The 27,486-nt window shown below is 37.3% G+C and overlaps 3 protein-coding genes across 3 annotated transcripts; all 3 read left to right on the plus strand.

Annotated features, from left to right (window-relative positions):
• The first annotated feature begins 359 nt into the window (after window positions 1–359).
• On the plus strand, window positions 360–3,482 carry LOC18010333 (scarecrow-like protein 28). The gene has a single exon (XM_006391719.2). It carries the CDS (start codon window positions 1,238–1,240, stop codon window positions 3,248–3,250), a length of 2,013 nt encoding a protein of 670 aa, XP_006391781.1. The 5' UTR covers window positions 360–1,237; the 3' UTR covers window positions 3,251–3,482.
• An 8,518-nt stretch (window positions 3,483–12,000) lies between these two features.
• On the plus strand, window positions 12,001–13,866 carry LOC18010311 (F-box protein PP2-A11). Its single transcript, XM_006391720.2, has 3 exons — window positions 12,001–12,584; window positions 12,828–12,946; window positions 13,220–13,866. Exons 1-3 carry the CDS (start codon window positions 12,252–12,254, stop codon window positions 13,641–13,643), a joined length of 876 nt encoding a protein of 291 aa, XP_006391782.1. The 5' UTR covers window positions 12,001–12,251; the 3' UTR covers window positions 13,644–13,866.
• A 1,885-nt stretch (window positions 13,867–15,751) lies between these two features.
• Window positions 15,752–18,978, plus strand: LOC18010312 (pentatricopeptide repeat-containing protein At1g63330). The gene is made up of 2 exons (XM_006391721.2): window positions 15,752–17,684; window positions 18,873–18,978. The coding sequence occupies exon 1, from the start codon at window positions 15,763–15,765 to the stop codon at window positions 17,617–17,619; it is 1,857 nt and encodes a 618-aa protein (XP_006391783.1). The 5' UTR covers window positions 15,752–15,762; the 3' UTR covers window positions 17,620–17,684; window positions 18,873–18,978.
• Window positions 18,979–27,486: the final 8,508 nt, after the last annotated feature.

Genomic DNA, 27,486 nt, shown 5'->3' on the forward strand with positions numbered 1-27,486 from the left:
GTGTGTATATAAAGTCGTTTTCCCTTTTTTTTTTGGCTTTCCCAATCAGACTTCATTGATGTCCGTACACACCCAACACTCTTCTTCCTCACCCCAACGGTCATATTTCTCCGACAACATACAAACGGTCACTAAACCCCACAACCATTTTCCACCGTCAGATTCTGAAGATCCAACGGCTCAGAAACATCCAGATTGCCTCGTGTACCACTCACTCTGCCCAACCCTAAAAAAAAAAGAATTACTGTAAAAAGAAAAGTGCCAACTTCAATTCTCGATGTCCCAAGAAGAAAACAAACTAAAAAAGTAGGTGAAGTATGGTATTAGTAGAAGAAGCTGTATGGTACCACAATCTGTAGAGTGTTAGAGAGAGAAACAAAAGTGAGTGAGTGAGAGAGAGAGTGAGAGAGAAACAGAGTGAGGGAGAGAGAGAAACAGAGTGAGGGGGAGAGAGAGAGAGGAGAAAAGGAACAATCTTTGAGAGTTTTTGATCCTAGATTTAGGACTTTCGAAGAGTTTCAGGAATCTCTGAGTGATTTTCTAATCTGGGTTTTGTGTTTTGGTGTTTCTGGATGATCTGAGGAAGTTTCTTGATCTGGGGATATTGGCAAACCGGAATGGGAAATCCAAATGGAGAACCGGGTTTACTACAACTTTCGAGTCTGTTCATCAACGGAACCCAGCAACTTCGTGATCTTCTTCTTCTTCAACAGAATCCTCTGTTCATGATGATGTGAATTCGTTGGTCGTCATTATCATCTAAATAAGATTTTGTTTGAGAAAAAAAAAGCTTGAGGAATCCGATGATTGTTTTATGGTAGATTGATTTGAGCAAGTTTTAGATTAGTTCGATTCTTTCATTCTTTATTTGAATATAGATTTCTTCGTTCATTTTGGGGAGGGGATTCATTTCATTCATCATTTTTTTTCTTCTCAAATTTGCATATTAAGTCACACCAACCAAAAAAAATCATTCTTTTCTTTTCACCTTGATTTGACAACAATTCATTCTTTTTATTTCATCATAGGACTCACTTTGATTTCATAACATAAGAAAAACAGGATAAAAAAACACACCCTTTTGATTTTGATTCTTTATTCATCGGATTCCATTTTTTTTCATCAATTGCTGTTTGTGCAAACACACACACACACAGACACTTAGAGCATCTCTCACATTCTGTAAGAATCAAGAAACCTGGAATTTAGATATTTGGGTGGGTAGATTTTGTAGAGGATGTTGGCAGGTTGTTCAAGCTCTTCATTGTTGTCCCCGACCCGAAGATTAAGGAGTGAAGCAGTAGCAGCAACATCAGCAGCAGTAGCAGTGCATTTTCCCATGAACACACAGAGATTGGACTTACCCTGCAGTAGTAGCTTCTCTCGCAAGGAAACACCTTCGAACCGACCACTTGGAAGAAGCATCTCACTCGACAACAACAACAACAACAGCAACAAACCTATTGAGCGCAAGACCGGTGGTTGTTCACTTAAGCAGAGCATAAAGCTTCCACCTTTGGCAACAACAAGAGGAAGTGGAGACGGGTTTTCTTGGAACAACAACAACAACAACAGAGGGAAGAAGAGTCTGAAGAGATTGGCGGAGGAGGACAAGGAGGACGAGTCTTGTCTGAGCAGAGTGAAGAGGCAAAGAGGCGAAACCGAGGATGATCATAGTAGGAGTTTCTGGTTTGAGCATTTCACTGCGCAGAACACATCTCCAGGACTACCTTTTACTCTGACTTGTTCAGGTGATGATGAGGAAAAAGTTTGTTTTGCGCCAAGCGAAGTGATCTCTCAGCCTTTACCGAGTAATCCAAACTGGGTTAACTCGTCGGTGATAACTGAGTTAGCTGGTTTAGGCGATAAGGACATTGAGAGTAGCCGTCCTGCAGCAGTTAAGGAAGCATCTGGATCATCAACAAGCGCATCATCAGAGAGTCATAGCTTAAGACACAGAGTTCAAGAACCTACAAATGGTTCAAGGAATCCATATTCACACCGAGGCAACGCAGAGGAAAGAACCAGCGAAAACATCAACAACAACAACAATCACAGGAACGATCTGCAGAGGGATTTCGAGCTCGTGAATTTGGTTACTGGATGCTTAGAAGCGATCAGAACAAGGAACATAGCTGCGATCAACCATTTCATCGCGAGAACCGGTGATCTTGCATCACCTAGAGGAAGAACACCAATGACTCGACTCATATCTTACTACATTGAAGCTTTGGCTCTTCGAGTGGCTCGTATGTGGCCTCACATCTTCCACATCGCACCGCCTCGTGAGTTCGAGAGAACAGTCGAGGACGAATCAGGAAACGCATTGAGGTTCTTGAATCAAGTGACACCGATTCCAAAGTTCATTCATTTCACAGCAAACGAGATGTTACTCAGAGCGTTCGAAGGAAAAGAGAGAGTCCACATAATCGATTTCGACATCAAGCAAGGTTTACAATGGCCTAGCTTCTTCCAGAGCTTAGCTTCAAGGTCAAATCCACCGCAACACGTGCGTATCACTGGAATCGGAGAATCCAAACTCGAGCTCAACGAGACCGGAGATCGTCTCCATGGATTCGCAGAGGCGATGAACCTTCAATTCGAGTTTCATCCCGTTGTTGATAGGCTCGAGGACGTTAGGCTATGGATGCTTCACGTCAAGGAAGGAGAATCAGTCGCTGTAAACTGCGTTTTGCAGATGCACAAGACGCTCTACGATGGAACGGGAGGGGCGATTAGGGATTTCGTGGGTTTGATCAGAAGCACGAACCCAGTCGCTCTCGTAATCGCGGAGCAGGAAGCGGAACACAACTCGATGCAGCTCGAGACGCGAGTCTGTAACTCGCTCAAGTACTATTCGGCGATTTTCGACGCGATTCACACCAATCTGGGTACGGATAGCTTGATCAGAGTCAAAATCGAGGAGATGTTGTTCGGGAGAGAGATCAGGAACATTGTGGCGTGCGAAGGGAGTCATCGGCAAGAGAGGCATGTGGGTTTTCGCCATTGGAGGAGGATGATGGAGCAATTAGGGTTTCGGAGTTTAGGCGTCTCGGAGAGGGAGGTTTTGCAGAGCAAGATGCTGCTTAGGATGTATGGATCTGGCAACGAAGGATTCTTCAATGTCGAGCAAAGCGATGAAGACGGCGTTGGAGGCGGAGGTGGAGTCACGTTACGGTGGTCAGATCAGCCGCTTTACACGATCTCGGCTTGGGCTATCGCCGGAATCGGAGGGAGTTCTTCGTTTTAAATAAAAAGAAATCTTATACATTTAGGGTTTTTAGAGACTTTAGAGAAAGAGGAAAATGGTTTTTTTAAAAAAAAATAGGGGAAAATTTGATTTTATTCTTTTATTCTTTTTTCTTGGGGGTACGAAAATTTCTTTTATAAAAATTTAATGATTAGAAGAAATATTTTGTCTTAGTTTGGAATTTTTGCATGTAAGTGGAAGAAATATTTTGTATTAGTATGAAGTTTTTTATTCTTTAACCAATAAAAAGTAAAGCAGTTATATGAATCTACAGCTAGAAAGCTTAATGATATTTTAATTTATTAAATTTTTAAGATATTTTTCTTTGAAATTAAAGCAACAAATATATGCCTGAGAAAGGAAAAACTTAACCTCTACTGTCATTAGTGTCATATTATGATTGTTATTCTGGGCCTTGTCTGAGGTCGGCCCATTATTAGGAGGAAGTCTTCATTGTCTGTTTTTGTATTAGCTTGCGATCGATAGTTTCTGTCTTTCTGACTAGTAATGGCTAGATTGTAGTAATGATTCTCTTTGTGTTAAAACTTAAAAGAAGACTGCATTAATGGTTTTAATGGTTGAAAATAATGTAAGTCAGATTCGCTAGACAATCAAACTTTGAACTAAGTTAACGAGAAAATCATTTATATACTATTCTAAGTACTTAAAGGAAATAGAGAATATCCATATTTTTAGGTTGTAATATTAATAAATTATTTTAATACAATGACCAAATTAAAACAATCACCGTAAACAAAATTTAGTAAAATAAATTAGTTAGTAATGTAATATAATAACTATTGAAAATCAAATAGTAGATTGTTGTGAGAAAACATGTTTATTTCAGTGTTTAGTATATGTTTTCTTTTTTTGTTAGGTTAGACGCACGGAAGTACTTTTAGATTAGTAGTGATTTCAAATCAATACCATTATTTATTTAGAATTTTTTTCTGGGTGAAAATTAGCTCAAAAATTGTGAAATATGTATTTAGGAAAAAAAAAATGTTGCAAAGATTCTAACCTCAAGAAGGTACCAACTTGAACATAGTTTTATGCTATGCCTATGAGAATAAAAACAAAGGACAAGTTGCACGGAGTTTGTCTCCTACGTACTTCTTCTATGTTCCGTCGATAATGTCCTTATCATATATATTTTTAATTTTTTAATTTTTAATTTCCTATTTTACAGTTGTTCTGATGATTTTTTTTGTCTGTTCTGAACAAATTCTGATATTATGTTGTTCTAATCTTTTGTCGCCTAAGCTCGACTCTTATCACTCATATGTCACTCTCGAAATAGAAAGAAACTTATTGAAATGGTCCAAATGGATCTTCGAAAATTACATATATATTTTTCGATAAAATGATAAAGGAAATTATTTTTCGATTAACGATATATTGTTGGTATTGAAGGCTTATGGAGAGCCATACAACGAGGTTGGTCGGAAAGTAGGTCACTGGGGAGTGGTGATTAAATTTGAAATCATTATATTTTGTGGTCACTAGAATGTTCAGTCAACCAATAAGAAGTAAATTGCAAAAATATTGAACTAAATTTGTTAAAAAGACATGTACTATAAGCAATTGTCAAATATTTCGTTATAATAGATAAATTGTTATATGTTAAAGAAATATGAGTCATTATCAAGATGAATAAATAAAATCAGTTCTGAGAGATACACAGTCATTATCAAACAATAGAAACATAATAATTAATGGAGAAAGAGGTTTTTACGTGTTCGTCGAACACACACGAGGACTCCTTGGAGGCACTTGTACCGGTACAGTTGTTCTCGTGCTGAATAAAAGCATCAACAGTTTATACCAGAAGAGAAACATACAATTTCGTCAAAAATATTATTGCTAAAAGCCTAAAACTAAAATAATCATCTTGGTTTTGTTTTTGGGTCTCAAGTGGTACATCTCTATATTCTCTATATTATTATTTGAGTAGACATTCATAAATGAACCTTTATTTGTAAAATATTACAGAATATTTTACATAAATAAATATTTATTTATAAGATATTACATAAATAAACCTTTATTTAGAAGATATTACTTAAACAAACTTTAAAAATATAGAAAGTTCAATTAAATATATGGATATAAATCAAAAGTATATTTAATTTCTTTACTTATTAAAATATTAAAATATATTCTATTGTTTTAAATAATAATCAATCCATATATATGAAAAAATCAATTTAAACTTTTGCAATATTTTTTTCATTTGTATTTCCATTATTATTTAGTATCATTTTCGAAAATCAGTTCAATTATTTATATAAAAAATGAAATTATGTTTTCAAAATTTAAATTATTTTTTTTTAACGGGTTGGCCAAAAAAATAGTTTAGTAAATTGTGAAATATATTAAGTAGACGGGTTTTCCATTTTGACAATCCTATATATAACCATTGTTAACACATATTATATAAGTTATTAACTAAAAATGATAGTTTGATCTCTAATAAAATATTCACAATTAAATTTTTATTTTATGAATATATATATATATAGATTTTAATCCATGTTGGTATGTATATAAATATATATATATATATTAATATCATATCACTTTCATATTTAAAAAAGCTACTAATAATTAAACCGCATAATAATATATATACAAGTAAATATCAGTTGTGTGATATTTATATAGGTATTGTTATCTAATTGTCACCAATTTTATTTATTTATATTTTTTGGTAAAGAACTTTTGTCACCAATTTAATTTAACAAAAAAAATAAATTAAATTTCAAGATAATTAAAAAATATTATCCTGCATAATATGCAGGTTAATTCCTAGTTGTAAAAATAATTGCACGTACTCATAATAAATAGTCAAAAAAGAATTGTACACAATTTTGTTCGCAAAATATATGTCTGTGACTGTGTGAGATAAAGTATTACTTAAAACATTACTGATATTCGAATTGGTACTAATAGAAACATTCAAATACTAGAGTACAATGTTTTTATAATGGATTTTAATAGAATACCTACGTGTAGCCTATCCAAATACTGAAAAAACTTTATTACTTTAAAATGAATTACAAGAGCATGGGATCATACTACAAGAAGTTGATGAAGAGAATTGTACATGACATCACTATATGCATAGTGGATTCCCAACTTTCCAATCACATAAATTATCTTATTATTTAGTTTATGTTCTTTAATTATCCTGTTTTAAAAATCATTTTCCAAGGTCGTCTTTGGTTGCTTATTCATTCCGTAATCTTTCGGCCAAAAATATAGCATCAGAAGAAAGTTTTTAAAATTACTATTTAGCAATTTGATGGTCTTTTTTCTGGTCAACAATTGATTCTGCCCGATTTTTTTATACGAGCAAGCTGAATTAAGCAGACTATTTTGTGGTTTATAATATTAATTTACCCATAAAATGAGTATTTTTTCAAAATAGTAAATACTATTACAGGCTAGTTATTCAGCCAGATTTTTTAAAAATCTTATTACTAGTTTCAAGCTGGATTCTATCTCGATAATTTGGTCTAAAAGAAAAATTTGATGTACACAATTTGTTATATAATAATGGATTTAACTCAAATAGTTTCATGGTTTAGAGAGTACTCGCTTCGTGAGTTTTTTGGTTATAAAAAAATGGTAGGAGTTCCAGACCTTTTATATATCTTCCACAATATATAGAGTCAGTCTTTAGATATTCTGATTTAAAGAATAACCCTCCATCCTAAGTAAATTTGAGAGCTCAGGAGACAAAGATACCAACCCCTTTATACTACCACTAAACCACCCTTTTTGGTTTTTCCAACTTAATTTTTGTGAAGTGAATGAATGTGTTTGTGACAGAAATATATCCCTTATATGTGGATTGATAGATATATAATTAATGAATGAATGTGTTTGTCACACAATATATATGCGCAGTTTGCAGATTTCTAGTTAGCAAACAAAGTCGATCTATAGTGAAAAAAAAAGTACTAAACGGGTTTATCAATTGATTATTTTATTTCCCCGCCAAATCTAACAACTTATTGAATATAATGTTTTTGGTGCATTTGACCAAACAACCTCAAATAAACGTCAGAAATTGGATAATTCGATCTTGATTTTAAAATAAGATTATTTTGGGAGATGCGAATGGTCCTATATTTGCATCGTCAGAGACGAGTGTCCCACGTCGGCAACACGAACACGTACATTCACACGTTCCATGTTTTCCACTTCTGGTCTTTCGAATTATGGAACGTTTTTTTTCTTTTATTCTATGTTCCAATGGTCAGTTTAATCATTTAATATGTCTAGTGGTCAAGCCGAGCTAAATAATTGTCATATGATTTTCCGAGATGGTGAGATATAGTGATAACTTATCACATAACTAAATATTTTGTTGACAGAAAAAAATACTTGGATATCAAATATCAGAAAAAGAACAGTGAAATGTTGCAGTAAATTAAAAATTAAAGTACAGAATCAGACTAAGGAGAATGTTCACAATTCCTTATGAGTTACGAAACATTCTATCGCTAAAAAACATCATAACAGATATTTTATGTGAAACGACATAAGGCTCAGTGCTTTCTTTGTAACTATTATGGAATACTTTTAGTTCAAAATAATTGCAACTTTCGGCGATAACCAGGGGCTAGTGTTATTTATTTGTTTGGCCTTCTCTAGGTCAAATTCTTGTTATTTTTATTACATTCCTTTCAGAGATTATATATTTTATGTAGTTTTCTGGTTATTCGCAGGTCAAAGGTTATACAAGAACATCTCGTTTTAGATGTTTTATTTTGTTTACATTCACATTGTGATTTTAGGTTTTATTATTTTGAGTTGGATCGTATGAAATCTCTTCTAAACTAGTAGATATGTATAGTTCGTAAATGTGGTTTGTACTAAATAAATTAAGTTTCAAAAAAATCAGGTTACTACAAAAAAAAAAAGTTAACACGACAACCAAAAAGTAAATAAGAACATTAACAAATTCATTGTGGTTCGATAGTTGGATATTATTTTGTGGATTAAAAGATCATTATAGTTTTTGTACTGGATATTCGATAGTAATACTTGATTATTATAGACGTTTGGAATGGCGAAATTTATACAATATCTTTGTATAAGTTCTAGACATTACTATGAACACCTGTCTGAGGTTATAACCGAGGAAATAAATAATAGTAAAAATTGCCAATCGGACCAACAAAAACATGCCAGCTAATTGCACATTGCATGTGAGTTTGTCTTTTTGGGCTGACAGTTAGTGCTTTCGCTTGGATTCTTTACCCAATCAATAGAAAACAATGAAATGTATTTTGTTCTAACGTTCCAGCCATGTATCGCTACATTTCTTAGTCCATTCTTATTCTGTAAATAATATCATAATATTATTTGTAGGAAGACGAATACATTCATAGTTTAGGAAGTTCGGAAAAATTATCAACCGAACCTGTAAAAATCTTCAAATATTGTTTTCTGTGTTGTTTATATGTACCATGTCGTACTGCATTTGTTCTGATACTGTTATGGTTTAAGCATGCTATATATATGATATTTTGTAAAAAGAGCTAGTACATATTCCACTGTTTTCTAGTGTTATATTTTGTTTGTGAATGAATTTTAACTGGTTCAAATTGAAAGAATTATAAAAAATCGACAAGAGAAAATACTATGCTATATATGATCAACATTAATTTGCAGCAACACCGCTTTGAACTATATATTAATTGAATGTGTTTAGCGGTTGTTGGCGGAAATTTGTTCTTAGATTTCTTTTCTTAATCGTTCCTCCTATTGTCTTTGCTTTAGAGGTTTTTATTTATGGGATTTGGAGTGATTATCACTTCAGAAATTCAATCTTTCTTAGAGTTGAACTTAATATCTGTTTCATTTTCTTTATTATATATATCGTCATATACATTAGATTTTTCATTGGATTCGGAGTAACTACCGTTGAATTCCATTAATTTTTTTTTGTCAGATCCAACTATCAATAATTTAGTAAAAACGTTACAAGAAAGAAAAACTGCTCAAAACATAAAAATAGAAACAACCGTTTCGTCTATATTTTGACCCATTTTGACCATTCAATAAAATTATTTTTATATATATTTTAAGAAAATTATTAAATCTTCTTATAATACATAATTAATAAATTTTTGTCCCAGGAATTTTGAAATGACTTAAACTTTCGTTGACTCTAGAAAAAAAAAACTATAAGTAGACATAAAAAAAAAAAAATTAAAACTAAAGCCATTAATGATAATGAAAGTTTAAATGGGTTTTTGGTTTTTTCAATTTTAGTTTTTAGTTTTTGAATTGTTGAATTTTGTTATATATTTTAGTTTTATGGATAATATTGTTATTTACCAAAAAAAAACAAAAATAAACTTGGTGAACAAACAAATTTTTGAAGATGAACCATAAAATATGACTTTTAGGCCTGTTTTCTTTGATTTTTTTTTAATTTAAAAATTGGTTAAAATACTTTAAATTTTTGGAAATTTTTTTTTAAAAAAAATCTTAACTGGCTAATAAAGTAGAATTTTCGAGAAAAACATATTTAAAAGCTACTTTTTTTTAGCGAACTAAAATAAACTACTGTTAGACCTTTTAATAAAAAAAATAATAATAAACTACTATAAACTACAAATAATCATAGTCTTATTCTCATACGCGTTTGTTACCAGTCCATTTTTGTGTGTTTACCGTACCAATACCATATACCCTATTTTTTTATAATTCAGCAGATCTCAGAAATTTTAAATACTTATCGACGGGTATACATACTTAGAAAAAGAAGAAAACAGTATTTTTTTTTGTTGTGTAGATATAAGCTGGTCAATAGAAAATATAATTTGTAAGGATTATAAGATTTAAAGTTATATACATTTTAATATTAGGGATAACTATCCTTTCGGAGTAACTTATTTTCTAGAATTATTTTAGTTAAATTCTACTCCCCCATTGTAAATATATATCGTTTTATGTTTTATTTTTGTTTCATAATTATTAATATATATATATATATATGTAATCACTTAAAATGACTTATACTTGAAACAGATAAAATAATAAATAAAAATAAACTAATAAATATATTATCAAATAAAAAAATTAGAAATCTTTCAACTACTCATTTTAGTTTTTGTAAAGAAAGTTAGGAATATTTTTTAATTTTAAATGATCTTTATTAGCCTAGTTACGTTTTTACGAATGTCATTATTGTATTACCACCTGAATTCAAATCGACATATACATACTATTGATAAAATATATATTTAAAATATATTATGTTTGAATAATAAAATTCATATTTCTAAAATTTAAAACTATAGCATGAAAAATCCGTATGAAGTTATAATAATATTAAATTCCAATATATTTATGTGTTTAAAACTATACCATAACAAAATATGTATTGTGTAAGTGTTATACTCAAAACATAAAAAAATTAAGACATTTATGCTACTATAATTATTTTGTTAGCATCATAAATCAAATATGTATAATGTATGTTGTTCACAAAAATAACTTCAAAATATATTGCATATAATAATAATATAGATTATATAATAATAAATTTATATAATTAATACTATAACATGAAAAAAGCGTGTAGAGTTATTATGGTATAAAATCCAAATATACTTATTATGCATTTAAAAGTATAGCATGAAAAACTCGTGTACACATAAATAAATTTTTGTGATACATAATATATTTATTAAAATTTATTTTTAGGTTTTTATATATTAATTAAATATATATATATATATATATCTTAAATGTTATAAATGATATTTGACCAAATTGAATTTTTTTTTGATTTTTTTGTGAGAGGCTATAATAATTAATGAAAATTAATAGTATAACATGAAAAACGCATGTAAAATTATTATGAGATAAAATTTAATTATTTTATATGTTTAAAACTACAGCATGAAAAATTCGTGTAAAGATAAATAATTTTTTGTGTTAATATATATATGTATATGATTTTTCCTTATTTGTTAGTATATAGTTTTAATATTTTATACATCATATATTAATTAAAATAAAGACATATATCTCAAAGTGTTATGAATGATGTTTGAACAAACTGAAAATCTTTTTGTTGTCGAAACTTTTTGTGAGGTGGTGCAAAAATCAATTTAACTAGTACATTGAATTATTGATTTATATTTATTGGTATTTTTTATTTGACAGCATTGTTGGAAAAATGTTGAGTGTGTGAAAATAGTTATTTATAATTGTTAGAAAAAAACAAAATAACTAGCGAAAAAGAATATGAAGTTTTTTATTATGTATGATAATTATAGAAATGAAAACCCTTGAAAAAATTAATGAATAAATATATGTTACTAAGTTTTTCTTTATGAAAAGATTTATTGTTATTAAGGGATAAACAAAAATATTGAAATGTTTAGTTATTTCGTTATTTGGATAAATAGTCTTGTAGACTTGTCTTAATAGACTTATAGTTATATATCTAACTCTTACAGCTCATAGATTACAAAATATATGGATGTGGAAAGAAATGTACGGTCAGTAATTGTAAATTTACGAACAAAACGGATAAAACAAAATCCAATATCCAAAATCCAGCTGATTATTTCCATACTAGTACAAGTACAAGAAACCAAAAAAAAAAAAATACATTTGGTTAGCAATAAAAATTGCCACAATTATTTTTATTTAATACATCCTCGAGTTGAAGCATATATATATATATATACACATATCCTCCTCCCATTTGCGTCACCGTCCAAAATCCGAATCCTTTACACCATTTGTCTGTCACCACCAAACCCTTCTTTTCTTCATTTGCTTTGTTTCTGAGACAAGATTTTTCATTTCTTCGTCAAGAGAAGAAACCCACAACAAAAGTCTCGCAATTTCATATGACTTTTCCGTTTTCCGATTGAAAATCGACGGCTTAAACAGTTTTTTTATTTGGTTTCGATTCATATCGGAAAAAAGTTTATTTTTTTTCCCCAGGGTTTTAATAAATTGAATGGGTTCGGGGTTTTCTCTCTTTCACAATGATTCGTCGTCTTCGTCTTGTTCTGGGAGTCGAGGTCTGTTGAAGCTTGGTTTTGGGGATTTGCCGGAAAGTTGCGTCGCTTTGATCCTCGAGAATTTGGATCCGGTTGAGATCTGTAGATTCTCGAAGCTAAACAGGGCTTTCCGTAGCGCTTCATGGGCTGATTCCGTCTGGGAATCGAAGCTTCCTCCAGATTACAGATTGATTCTCGAGAAAATCCTTGGTGGTTTCCCGGAAAAACTGCGCAAAAGAGATATCTATAATTTTCTCTCTCGTGTTAATTCCTTCGACGAAGGCACCAAGGTTTGTCCTTTTTCATTTTATATATATATACATCTTCTCTCTGTATTTTTCCCCTTTTCAGATTTGTTTTTAGAAGAATTTTTTGGGATCTATTTGTAAAATGATTCGCAAAAAAAAAAACAAATTTTCTCATCCTTCGAAATAAGCTAAGACTAGAAGATTTTCTCTTCCGATGCTTTCCCTGGAGAATTAGACTCGAAAGTTTATGTTTTTAATTCGAGTTTTTGGATGTTTCCTCTGCAGAAAGCTTGGGTAGATAAACGAACCAGTGATCTCTGTTTATGCATATCGGCCAAGGGATTATCGATCACCGGAATTGATGATCGGAGATACTGGAGCCACATTCCGACTGATGATTCTCGGTGAGTTTTCTCACTTACCATCGTTTTTTTCTCCCTCTTTCTCATCAGAGCAGATATATGGCTCTTTTGACTGTGTTTCAATAGAACCGTTGATAAGAATCTCTCGTAATCTTTTGATTCAAATTCTTCAATACTATGTTGGTTGCAGCTTGTCTTAAGAGTTATTAGATGATCTAATTTGGTTTTCTGTATGGAAAAATGGCAGCTTTTATGGAATCGAATCTTGTAATGATTCTTCATTGGACTAAAAATCTTTTTGGGTGATTCCTGCAGATTCTCTTCGGTAGCATATGTTCAGCAAATCTGGTGGTTTGAAGTTGATGGAGAAATCGATTTCCCGTTCCCAGCTGGAACCTACAGCGTCTTCTTCAGGCTTCAGCTAGGCAAACCGGGAAAGCGGTTTGGTTGGAAGGTTTGCAACACTGAACAGGTTCATGGTTGGGGAGTTAAACCGGTTCGGTTTCAAATCTGGACCGATGACGGTCAACACTCTTCGTCTCAATGCAAGTTAACCGAATTAGGAAACTGGAATCATTACCATGCTGGAGACTTTGTGGTCGGGAAATGGAAAAGCTCGTCTACGAAGATAAAGTTCTCGATGACTCAAATCGATTGTACTCATACCAAAGGCGGATTATGTGTAGATTCTGTAGTTGTGTATCCGAGCTCGTGTGTGGACCAGTTGAGGCGGATTTAAAGTCTCAAACTTGTGGAGTTTGGTTTAGTTAAGAGGTTAAAAACATGGGGGTTTTAAAGTAGTTTTTAACCTTGTTTGTAGAATATTTGGGTGGGGATAGTTAGAAGAAACTCATTGTAGAGAAAAAAAGAGGGTAATTAGGGGTCATTGTTTCGTAATTTAGGTCAAATGTAAACGTGAGTTTGAAGTTAAAGGAGGTTTTTTATTTTAACTTTCTTGCTAATGCACTTTGCTGTTTGTGTGGGAAGAAAATGGCTAATTTGTTAATGCTACATTTCGAAATTGGAAGATGGAAACATTTAGAAGTTGAACCGATAATACACTAATTTTGACTGATTGTGTGCTTGGGAATGCACACTCCATATGTGTGAGAAGGTTTGAAATAACCGGATTTCTCAGAACCAAAAACAACCGGTCTTTAACCCAAGACCAACATTGAAGCGATTTTTATTTATAATCTTAGTAACACATCACACATGTAAAAGATTCTTTTTTTTTTTGTCGTAAAGATACTTAATCCTAGGATTTAACATGTTATCCGATATCATAGACTAGAAACCGTTTTTTCAATTTAATATAAGATTCCAGGTTCTTTACACCATAATAATCTGTTGAATAGCCCTTGATCTTAAAGTAAACCAAAATCTATGATAAGTTCTACTTTGACATATAATCATTTTTATGTATATAAATAAATAGTACTTTATGCTGATTGGAAGAAGAATCAAATTGACCGTTGATTACAGACAGAAACCAGATTTTGCAATTGCTTTCTCTTGTGCCAGTTATGATTACAGAGAGTTATTGAGAATTGGGTTTCTCGATAATATTAAGATAGATGATGCGATTGGTCTGTTCAGCAAAATGGTCAAGTCTCGTCCTTTACCTTCCATTGTTCATTTCAATAAATTGTTGACTGCAATTGCCAAAATGAAAGAGTTTGATGTTGTCATCTCTCTGGGATAGAAGTTGCAAAAGTTGGGGATTTCATATGATCTGTATACATATACGATATTTTGATAAACTGTTATTGCAGCTCCTCTCAGCTCACTCTTGCTTTAGCATTTATCAGTCACTTTCAATGCATTGATAGATGCATTTGCAAAAGAGGGAAAATTTTTTGAGGCCAAAAAAACTGTACGAGGAAATGATCGGAAGGTCTATAGATCCCAACATTTTAACATACAATTCATTGATCAACGGACTTTGCATTCATGATCGTCTACAGGAGGCCAAATAGATATTTGCTTTGATGGTTAGCAAAGGTATTCTCCCGAATGTAGCGATTTGTAATATTCTCATAAAGGAGTTTTGTAAGAGCATGTACATTAGTGAACCCCTAAAATGCTTACAAACATTTTTGGTGTTTTTGAGGATATGGAAAGAAAGCTTACAAATTACAACTTTATAAATGGAAATAATTAAATAATTGTGGATTTCTGAGAAAAACATCTGTCCTTATCATTGATCTTGTCTTTTTGTTTCATGAAGTGGATTAAAGGAATTCAATGACTTGAGTCTGATCATAGGATCATAGAATCAACTTTAAGATTAACACCAAAGATTTAACACTTTTGTATGGAGAGTGTTATTGTCAGCTTTGTGAACTAAATAGAAGTGAGGTATGTATTCTCATCGATTCAACAAGTCAAAGAAACTATTAAGTATTAACCATCTCTTATTCAACAGGACCTCGAGACTATTGAATCTGCAACTTGTGGGCTTGCCAACCATCTTCTCTGTGACTGTGAGGTGAATCGACTTGTGATTATTGTTTATGCAGTTTACGTTTTCATATTGAAAAAGTTGTTCTTGATCCGTTTCGTTTATGACAAACCCGAATTGGTTTATATCGATTTCTATGGTTATGTCTATTTTTGACTATTGGTCTGAAATGTCTGCGACTCAACTGAACCGAAACCAAAATGATTGTTTGAGACTCAATCGAACCAAAACCAAAAACTCGTGAGTCACCAAACATGATAAGATGAAATCTTGACCGTCGAATACCAAAATAATCCAACGGCTCTGGAAATCCATCTTCTTCTTCACCTGCTCATTTAGAGCAAAAGATTCTCGAGAGAAACCTTCAAACCTAATCAGCTGAAGCCAAATCGAGATGATGAAGTTTGCGATTGCATCGACAGCGAAGAGATTTGTTCACCGGAATCTTCTAGTTAGAGGTATTCCTGAAACTAATTCTCCCTGCGATTTTCGTTGCTGGGAACGAGCTTTCTCTGGTGATAGTTGTGATTACAGAGAGAAGATTAGAAATGGGTTTCTGCAGAATATTAAATTAGATGATGCAATTGGTTTGTTCGGTGAGATGGTAAAGTCTCGTCCTTTTCCTTCCATTGTCGACTTCAGTAAATTGTTGAGTGCTATTGCGAAGATGAAGAAGTTTGATGTCGTCATCTCTATGGGAGAAGAGATGCACAAGCTGGGGATTCGACATGATCTCTACACTTACAATATTTTGATAAACTGTTTTTGCCGCTCCTCTCAGCTCTCTTCTGCTTTCGCTATTCTTGGGAAGATGACGAAACTCGGGCATGAGCCCAGCATTGTCACACTTTCCACGCTGCTCAATGGATACTGCCATGGGAATAGGATTTCAGATGCAGTCTCTCTGCTTGATCAAATGGTGGAATTGGGATACAAACCTGATACCGTCACATTCAACACTCTGATTCATGGGCTTTTTCTCAACAACAAAGCTTCCGAAGCAGTGGCTTTAGTTGATCTGCTTACTTATGGTGCGGTGATAAATGGAGTGTGTAAGAGAAGTTATATGGATTTGGCTTTAGATCTCCTCAAGAAGATAGAGAAAGGTAAAATTCAGCCAAATGTTGTGATCTACAACACAATCATCGATGGTCTTTGCAAATACAGAGATGTGAATGACGCACTCAACCTATTCAATGAAATGGAGAACAAAGGAGTTAGACCTGATGTTTTTACCTACAACTCTCTCATAAATTGCCTTTGTAATTACGGAAGATGGAGTGATGCCTCTCGACTACTTAGTGATATGATTGAGAGGAAAATCAACCCCAATGTTGTCACCTTCAGTGCGTTGATCGATGCGTTTGTGAAAGAGGGAAAGCTTTTGGAGGCTGAGGAATTATACAAGGAGATGATTAACAGGTCTATAAATCCTGATAATATTACTTACAATTCATTGATCAACGGACTTTGCTTGAACGATCGTCTAGACGAGGCCAAAGAGATGTTTACTTCGATGGTTAGCAAAGGTATTCTCCCAAACGTAGTGACTTATACTACTCTTATAAATGGATTTTGTAAGTCTAAGAGAGTAGAAGATGGTATGGAACTCTTCAGGGAGATGTCTCAAAGAGGAATTGTTGGTGACACAATCACGTATACCACTCTTATCCAAGGGTATTTCCAAGCTGGCGATTGTGATAATGCCCAAGAAATCTTCAAACATATGGTTTCTAGTGGGGTGCCTCGTGGTATTAGGACATACAACACTTTGTTAAATGGTCTTTGTAACAACGGGAAGCTAGAGAAAGCATTGGTCATATTTCAGGATATGCAGAAGAGTGAAATGGAACTTGATATTGTTACATATAGTATCATCATTGAAGGAATGTGCAAGGCTGGTAAGGTGGAAGATGGATGGGATTTGTTTAGCAGCCTCAGCCTTAAAGGAGTAAAACCGAATGTTGTAACCTACACTACAATGATCTCGGGCTTATGTAGGAAAGGCTTAAAGAAGGATGCATATGCCTTATTCAGTAAAATGAAAGAAGACGGGCCTATCCCAAATAGCGGTCCATATAATACGCTGATTAGGGCATATCTTAGAGATGGTGACGAAGTAACATCAGTCAAACTCATCAAGGAAATGAGGAGTTGCAAATTCTGTGGAGATGCTTCAACAATAAGTTTGGTCACTAATATGCTGCATGATGGGAGATTAGACAAAAGCTTTCTGGAGATGCTTTCTTGAAACAGTTTACTATCCTTGAGAAACGGATTGCAGAGCAACCACCTTCGCTTGAAAGCATTAATGAGGTGAATCTTACTTCTGGACGCATTTTACGTTTCCATGTCATTTTCGTGAAAAGTGATGGGATATGGAAGAACCTTTTCCCTTGTAAAAGCCTTCCAAAGAACTCAATTTATGAACCGAGATAAATTGCAGGACTTTTTCTGATATACATTTAGAAAAGAGGAAGCAGCTTTATTTGTCACAAGCTCAAAGAGATTTATTATATGTACACATATCTACAAGACGAGGTCAAGAGAGCAATATGATATGTTTGATTATAGAAAACTTGACATCTTTATGATACACAACTCAGTTATCAGAATCAATATGTAGGCAAACTCAAAAAAAAAAACATTGGAATCAAGACAAACTCAAAAATTTCATCGTCCCAAAACACGTAATCTGTAGCATTCGACCATGAACCGACCGATCATGCATTGCACAGGTTCCACAACAAGCCCTTCTTGATTCAAAAAGCCCTACAATATTACAAAAACACATATATAAAAACATTTTCATGTAAAAACAAAAGACAGTCGGTGTTAGTCGTCTAAAGGTTCTTTCCTCTCGTCTCTCTGCATAGGATAGGATATAAATAGAGAACACTTCGGAGGTATTATTCGATTTAATCTCTACTTTTTGTACTCAAGAACTTGATTTCATATCCTTGGTGGCAATCAGAAGGTGTGTCATGCTCTTTAGTTGATTTGTCTTCCATTTTGCTTCACAAGGGGCAATAATACACATTATATGCTAGAACCTGGAAGTGAACCTATGGACTGTCTTTGCTAACTCACTAACCAGAATCCAGAACTCAAATATATCATCTTGTATGGTGAGTTGCAGTGCTGATATAGCCCCTACTTCTAAGGCATAGATTAGCTCGCATCTACTGGTTTCATGTATTGCTATCTCTTGTTTTATTTGGATTTGCCATCTGAATGGACTCATACAGCATTGATGAAATGTAGCTTGTTCTTATCATAGATGCTTCATTTGTATATAACTACTTTTTTTTACCCTAGGTGCCTAGTTAAAGCTAACCCATTTCATGCTTTTGCTCTAATTTGTTCCTTTGAAATAACAGATTCAGAAGGGGTAACTAAACTGTTATATATAAATGTGTTCTTGTGTGAACTAATTTTTGCATATCATTCATGTCGGATTTATCATATTTTACCTGAAACAAAAGTTGTCTGACTCTTAATTAGGTCCTGGCTTAAAGCTGATACCGCAAAATCTACCAAGAATGTGCCTCATCAGCGATCCAATTCTCAGAAACAGCAAAATGTGTGGTAGTCTTCTCATACTCACAGCAAAGGTTTGAATATATTTGGATCATATACTCAAGTTTCTTGATGTAAGGTTTGTCCTTAGTTTGAAACTATAATTTAGTGGTTCATGAGGGTGATTATCTTTTTAAATCAGTAGAATGATTTTGTTTTGAATCAGTGCACTGAAAGTAATTAGTCATCCACTAATAAACTGTAACGACTAATTAGTTGCTGTCACTATATAGTTTTTAGTGTTCTACCAGTTTTTGGAGAAACTAGAAACTATACTATGTTCTCTTTACCTAGGAACTGAATTTTTGCCCCTTTTTCTGAAAGTTATGTAGATTGGATAAATCTTTAACTCGAGAGATGGTGTTAAAGAACTGAACAAATAAAGAACTGAACTACCAAACCAGATGTTAATCTGTTTGCCGGCTTATGGAACCGTTTCAGTTATATGATGCGGACTAGTCGACCAATTATGATAGTTGACCAATTAATAGACTAAGAAATTAAGAGTAGAGGTGGTTTTAGTTGTGTCGTTGATTTTTGCTGAAATTTAAGGTCATTGAGAAAAAATGGATGAGAACCTAACATTAAGAGCCGAGCAGCTTAATCTTGAATCTTTGGATACAATCATACTGTTATAGGTAAACCATTAAGCAGCTGAGAAAACCAGAAAGTACTTTTAAAACCACACACACACAAAAAAAAGACAGAAAACAGAAGCAAAGTAATTAATAAAAGATTCAGAAACTTCTTAACTAGCTAATCTTGCTGCAAGCCTAATCCAGATTCAGACTCTTCTGGTTCAGTGCAAAAAGATCCTTGGGACAGTTCTTTCTCCCTGCATAAAGCAAAATTTTAAATCAAATTCAACTCAAAAGATTAGCGAAAAGTCAATCCTATCTTCTAATCTTCATAAAAGACCGAAATATCACATACCAAATGAAACTTATGAGCATCAGAATCACACTCTTTTCTCACTATCTCTTTAGTTTGTTAAAAGTTAGCTCAAGTGTAAGCTTCAATTAGTTTATCTTTCAAACTGTATAACTCAGACAACTGAATATAGTTCAAGTTTATTTCTAAAACATAACAATCCAAGCAACCCAAACAATCATCTTACCTACCTCTCAACAATGGCTAGTTCATTGAAACGACCAGTTACATGTGCATCATTTGTTAAATCCATGAGATAAGAAATGATGGGATGGAAACGACCTCCCACATATTTCTTCAACTTTTCCGGCTCCTGCAAACAAACAACAAACAAACAGTTATTTTCCGAACTGCTTGCTTATATATAAGAAGAACTTATATGTAAGAATGTGCTTATATATATATATATTTATTTATATATATATAAAAAACTTACATATAGTGACATGATGTTTGCAATTCGCTTAAGAGCATCAATATTCTGGCTGCAAGCCCCAAGGCCAACGCTTTCACCTAAACCAAATTCCTTCGCAAGTTCAGCTAGCTGCGTGAATTGGTTGGTTAAAAAAAGAACTTTATGTTAGATGTTACAAAACAAAAAAATCAACAAGTTAAACAAAGAATAAAACAAATACAGAGATACCTTTTTGTCTTTTAAGAAGAGACGTGTATCATATACACGTATGGCCTTGGGAGGTTTGAGGCCGTTTTTTGCAAAAGCTTTCTACAACTTTTGGTCGGATATGTCATGGCCAATCCAAATTTGATCGTGGAGCGTGAAGTGGACATAATCGGTGATACTATGCAGCCAATGTTGGTGGTACGCTCCGCTCCCGGGTTCGGACCGGTTAAAGACCGAAACCGGCCCAATTAATCTCGGTTTACGACGGTCTTAGCCGAAATGGGCCTGGCCTGACAGCGCGGCCCATAAGAGAGAAGCCCAGCGGCAAGAGGCGGTGAGAGCTGAACGAGAAGCCCTAGAACATCTCCTCGTTTATGTACTATAAATAGTAGAATTGTTACTGTAGAAGGGATCTTTTTGGGACACGGAGAATAAAGACCTGAATATTGTATTGAGTTCGTCGAGAGACCTCCGAACTGAACGAACTGTAATTGAGAACTTAATAAAATTCAATCAATTTAATCTTCTGAACTCGAATTACCAAACCGACCCCAGAATAGTTGAGAACCACAATCAACAATTGGCGCCCACCGTGGGGCCGATTCGGTAATCGACCTCGAAGACATGACGACCGATGATGGACAACCGACCTCAGTTCAGGTCGGGGGTCAGATGACCCGTGCAGACGATGGACGACCGACCTCAGCCCAGGTCGGGAGTCAAATGACCTGTGCCGACGACCCCACCCAGGTCGGAGGACATACAGGGGAAGGCGACCGCAGTCCTGTGCGACCTCAACCTGGAACGCAAGAGATTAGAGCATAACCGAGCTCAAGCACCGGGGCTCACCAGGCTTCACCAGCTGCCTTCGATCCAACCGCACTCATGAACGCCTTCGCTGCTCAGATGCAAGAACTAGTCCGCAGCAATGATGTCAAATTCGCGACTCTCACCGCGCAGATCTCTAGCCTAGAGCCCGCTTCGACGACGAAACCTCATCAGCGACTTCCAGGGAGAGCGAGACCCGCAGTGCACGGTGGCACGGTCGGTAATACAGCAACAGCAACATTCTGAGAGCCCGTCCCAGCACATACGAGCTCAACCGACGGCGCGCGACCTGGAAATCGAATGGATGCAGGCCCAACTGCGAGAGATCAGTTCCAAATTTCACCAAGCCACCAGTTCGGCACCTGAGATTGACCGCGTAATCCAGGAAGCACAGAAAACACCGTTCACTTCCCGGATCACCAACGTCCACGTTCCTAACCTAGAAAAGTTTAAACTGCGTTCATACGAAAGGAACTCGGACCCGAGGCATTTTCTTACCTCGTTCGGTATCGTGATCAACCGACTGAAGTTCACCTCGGCTGAGCAGAAGGATGCGATCCAATGCCAGTTGTTCGTTGAACACCTCGAAGGCATAGCTTTGGATTGGTTCTCAAGATTGGAAGCCGGCTCCATCGACAACTACAAGGAGCTTTCGACTAAGTTCGCAAAGCATTTCTCGATGTTCATTGGGTAGAAAACCCGTAACTCCGAGCTGTGGGAGATATCACAGGGTGAAAACGAATCACTCCGAGACTTCATGGCACGTGTCAAGCAGATCGTGGCGCACTGCACGGTAGACGACGTGGCCGCCCTCGAAGCTTTATACCAGAAAACATGGTACAAATCACCTTTTCATAAAGAACTTCGCAGGAACAGACCCCTCACCCTCGAGGACGCGCTCCACAAATCAAACATCTTCATCGCGGAAGAAGAAGAAGAAGCCGCCAAAGATCGGCAGTATTCAGCGTCAAAGCCCGGCCAGACCTTGACCACCAAAGATAATTCGGAAACAAAAGTCCAGTCCGGCAAACCGCGTGGAGTAGTGAACCAGGCAGGACCGTCAAACCAAAAGTCAGGACGGCCACCAAAATCTTGGAACACATGGCATAAAGGCGATGATACGCCTCTAAGTGAACGTTTTTGCGAGTATCACGAGCGATATGGGCATAGCACGGAGGAATGCCGACATCTGAGGGACTTTTTACTTCAACAGTTCCGCAAGGGCGAGAACGACACCGCAGATTTGCCTAAACCGGGACCCCGGCGGCCGAACCCGTGACCAAACAAACCCGGCAATCAAGAAGCCGCTAAGGCAGCCGACTCTGATGAAGAACAGGTTGCTCCCCCTAAACGAGACCGCGAAGCACCTAATAGAGAGACGAACGTACCCAAAACCAGGAAGAAGGTCAATATGATTATGGGAGCCCTCGAATCATGCAACTACTCCGTCCGAGCCCTCAAAGAGTACAGCCGGCAAGCATCGAGTTCGCAACCCCAGACAACGGTCGCAACCATACCACTGCTATTCACCGACGCCGACCTGCGGGGAGTGCATATGCCTCATAACGATTGCCTCGTCGTGGAGCTTCAGCTCGGAGATGTCGAAAGCAGGATATTGATCAACACGGGGAGTTCGGTAAACGTCATATTCAAAGAAACACTCAAGAATATGGATTTTCCGGATTCCGAGATCATGCCTTACATGGAATCATTAACCGGGTTCACCGGAGAGAAAACAAGGACAGTAGGAACGGTGAAGATACCCATTTATGTCGGCGGGTCTGCTCGAATGATCAAATTCTTGGTCCTCAACAAACCGGCAATATATAATGCGATTTTGGGAACGCCATGGCTGTTCGACATGAAGGCTGTCGCTTCAACGTTCCATCAGTGCGTCAAGTTTCCCGATCCCGTCAGGGACTTTCACCCTCAAAGAAAGCCAGACCGCGTCCCGATTATGCCATCTCACCGAGTGCAAACTCAGTCTCGCACGGACATGCGTTATCAGCCCCTTTCAGGAAGATCGTGCAGCCGCAGTAAGCCAGTTCGGTCCACCCAAACAGAGCCAAGTCGACCAAGTCTGCATTGATCCAACAGATCCAGAAAAATGTGTTGGCATAGGGGCCGAACTCGACAACAATATTCGGGAAACACTCATCAGTTTCCTCCAGAAGAACGTCTCCACATTCGCATGGACTATCAGTAACATGCCTGGAATCAATCCAGACATCACTTGCCACGAGCTAAATATCGATCCTACATACAAACCTATCAAACAGAAGAGAGAAAGCTCGGACCCGAGAAAGCGCGAGCAGTTAACGATAAGGTCGAAAAATTGTTCAAAGCCGGTTCGATCACGGAGGTTCGATACCCGTATTGGCTAGCAAACCCGGTAGTCGTGAAGAAAAAGAATGGAAAATGGAGGATCTGCGTCGACTTCATCGACCTGAAAAAAGCTTGTCCCAAAGATAGTTTCCCACTACCACACATTGATCGGTTGGTAGAGGCAACTGCCGGCAACGAACTGTTATCTTTCATGGATGCCTTCTCAGGGTATAACCAAATCCTAATGCATCCGGATGATCGGGAAAAGACTTCGTTCATCACAGATCGAGGAATCTACTGCTATAAGGTCATGTCGTTCGGTCTTAAGAATGCGGGAGCCACGTATCAAAGACTTGTGAACCGCATGTTCGCCAGTTAGCTCGGATGGAAGTATACATTGACGACATGCTGGTTAAATCCCTGTACGCTAAGGACCACGTATCGCACTTGTCAACGTGTTTCGACATTCTGAACGAGTACGGGATGAAACTCAATCCCGCCAAGTGCACCTTCGGCGTAACAGCAGGCGAGTTTCTGGGTTACATCGTCACCGAGCATGGCATCGAGGCTAACCCAAAGCAAATATCCGCGGTTCTAGATCTACCTTCCCCGACTTCAAAAAGGGAAGTGCAAAAACTCACAGGCCGAATCGCCGCACTGAACAGATTTATCTCCAGGTCGACGGATAAGTGTCTGCCTTTCTACCAGTTGTTACGAGGTAACAAGCATCATACTTGGAGCACCGAGTGCGAAGACGCCTTCAAGCAGCTGAAAACGTATCTCTCGACTCCCCCCATCCTAGCTAAACCCGAGAACGGCGAGATGCTATTCTTATACATCGCAATTTCCGCATCGGCGGTTAGGAGTGTCCTAGTCCGCGAAGACAAGGGGAACAGCGTCCCATATTCTATGTCAGCAAATCGCTAAGTGACGCCGAGGCCAGATACCCAACTTTAGAAAAATTTGCGCTTGCAGTGGTGACTTCTGCTCGGAAGCTTCGGCCATATTTTCAGTCTCATTCAATCACAGTCTTGACCGACCAGCCGCTCCGAACCATTCTACACAGTCCAAGCCAATCAGGTCGCCTCGCGAAATGGGCCGTCGAACTAAGCGTGTACGATATAGAATACAAGAATCGAACCAGCGCAAAATCCCAAGTACTCGCCGATTTTCTGAACAGCCACCCCGCGAGCTATGGATTCTGCATGTCGACGGATCGTTATCACACCGGGGATCAGATGTCGGAATCTGCCTAAAGTCTCGAAACGGCGAGATCCTCGAACAGTCGTTCCGCCTTGAGTTCCTAGCGTCCAACAACGAGTCTGAGTACGAAGCTCTACTTGCCGGACTGCGATTGGCTAAAGAGCTCGGCGTGCGAGATCTTCACGCTTTCTGCGATTCGCTGCTCGTCGCAAGTCAGTTAAGTGGAGAATACACGACCAAAAACGAACGAATGGACGCATACCTAGCAACGACTAAGGCACTCATCTCGAAATTTGAGACGTTCGAACTCACCAAAATCCCTCGCGGCGAGAACTCATCTGCTGACGCGTTAGCTGCCCTAGCTTCCAGTTCCGACCCGCATATGAAGAGAAAAATCCCGGTCAAAAATATCTCAGAACCAAGCATAAAAACCGCGCCAAAATGCAATGTCGCCACCCGACGACGGAACTACGACAAAATTCCGACCTCGTCAAATACGCAACGCAGGAACCCGGCACGGGCAAACAAGAATGCCGATCAGGCTCTTAAGGAGAATGCCGAACAAGATCTCAAGGATCTATCCGCCGGTCACGACTTCGAGCACATAGCTAAAGGAATCCACAGCCCGTCGACCAGCGAAAATCAGGAGAACGAGTCCGCTGAGGATTGGACCGCCGTACTGCGAGAATATCTCCTCAACGGCGAAGTCCCTGAAAACAAATGGGCTGCTCGCCGTCTTAAAGTTCAGGCCGCTCATTACACAATGCAGAAAGATAAACTATACCGTTGGAGCGCATCCGACGTACTCTTGGCCTGTGTCTCTGGGAACGATATAATCGAAATCATGCGCGAAATCCACGAAGGGTCTGGTGGCAATCACTTGCCCTGAAACTCAAAAAAGCCAGTTATTTCTGGCCGACGATGAACGCGAAATACGAGAAGTTCGTCATGAAGTGCGATAAGTGCCAGCGTCATGGCCCAATGATTAACGTGCCAACCGAGCTGCTGCAAACCAGTACGGCACCTTACCTTTTTATGCGGTGGGCCATGGACATCGTTGGCCCTTTATGCCGATCGACAAGCCAAAAACAGTATATCTTGATTATGACTGACTACTTCACAAAATGGATTGAGGCCGAAGCGTACTCGGAGATCACCGCGCTGGACGTACAAAAATTCGTTTGGAAGTATATCATTTGCCGATACGGGGTCCCGCATGAGATCGTCACGGACAACGGACCACAATTTATCGCTGGAACATTCAATGATTGGTGTGTAAAGTTCAAAATTCGTCTTAGTTTCTCGACCCCGCGGTATCCGCAAGGCAACGGTCAGGCCGAGGCAACCAACAAGACCATCCTGGACGGCATAAAGACGCGTTTCGAGGCTAAGAAAGGCACCTGGGCGGATGAGCTCGACGGAGTCTTATGGTCGCACCGAACTACTCTCAGACGGTCGACCGGACAATCTCCCTTCTCTTTAGTATACGGCAGAAGTAAACATCCCAACTTTAAGATACTCCGTGCTCCCTGAGAACCCCGATCTCAACGACCAGATGATGCTCAACAACCTCGATAACTTGGAAGAACAACGATGCTTAGCTCTCCTCCGAATCCAGAACTTCCAAAAGCTCGCCGCTCGCTACTACAACAAGAAAGTGCGAGGCCGGCATTTCGATGAAGGCGACCTCGTTCTGCGCAAGGTGTTCCATAACACCGAGGAATTAAATGCAGGTAAACTGGGAACGAACTGGGAAGGTTCTTATCAGATAATGAGAATCGTCAAGCCTGGGGTTTACGAGCTCATGCAACTCGACGGAACGCCGATCCTGCGATCGTGGAACTCAGCCAACCTCAAACGATATTACTACTAAGTCCCAGCGACCGCGAGCTCGGATATAAAAAAACAAAAAAAACAGTCCGGCTCCGGCCGAACTCACCCCTGTAAACTGAATTATGAGTGGCTTGATCCCTTGCAAAAGGGTACGTAGGCAGCTCGATTTCGAGTCCAGCTACAAATCCAATAAAAATCCATCTTTTTCATTTTATCACTAACTCCACATATCGACTCCCCGGCCAGGAGATCGAACTAAGTATTCCCCATGAATACAATCTCAAAAGCCGAGATCCGTCTCGCCCGCACCCCCATGTTGCCCACTATTCAAAGCCGAAACCCAATCCGCATTCACTCTTCCGAACAGCAATCCGCCAACCGCGATTCAAGTTCGGAGAGCCTCCCGAGTTCGTCCGCATCGTCACAATAACATCACAAACTCCAAATCCAATGGAAACAAGCCGAACTCCCAACAGTTCGCAATAAATATGAGAAAGGAAAATTCTAAGTAAAAATCGCGATAAAGCAAAACCATGTTCATTTCATTAATACCCAAAATTGCCGAACTAGACCGCAACAATACAACGCCTAAAATCGGCGACTAAAGCAAAATCGTTAAGGAAAACTAAGGGAATCATTGGCGAGCGACGGACGCCGGACTCTTGAGACTCGCTGCCCGATCAGCCGAGATGGACTTGGAGTTTGAGCCAAACTGGTCCAAGCCCTCTGGAACTTGCGTCCCCGGCGGAAGCACAATCCTAGGGATGAGATCGTCATCACTCGGGAGGAGGAAGTCTT

The sequence above is a fragment of the Eutrema salsugineum genome, unplaced genomic scaffold (assembly GCF_000478725.1).
Source record: "Eutrema salsugineum unplaced genomic scaffold, Eutsalg1_0 scaffold_8, whole genome shotgun sequence".
Taxonomy (NCBI): Eukaryota; Viridiplantae; Streptophyta; class Magnoliopsida; order Brassicales; family Brassicaceae; genus Eutrema; species Eutrema salsugineum.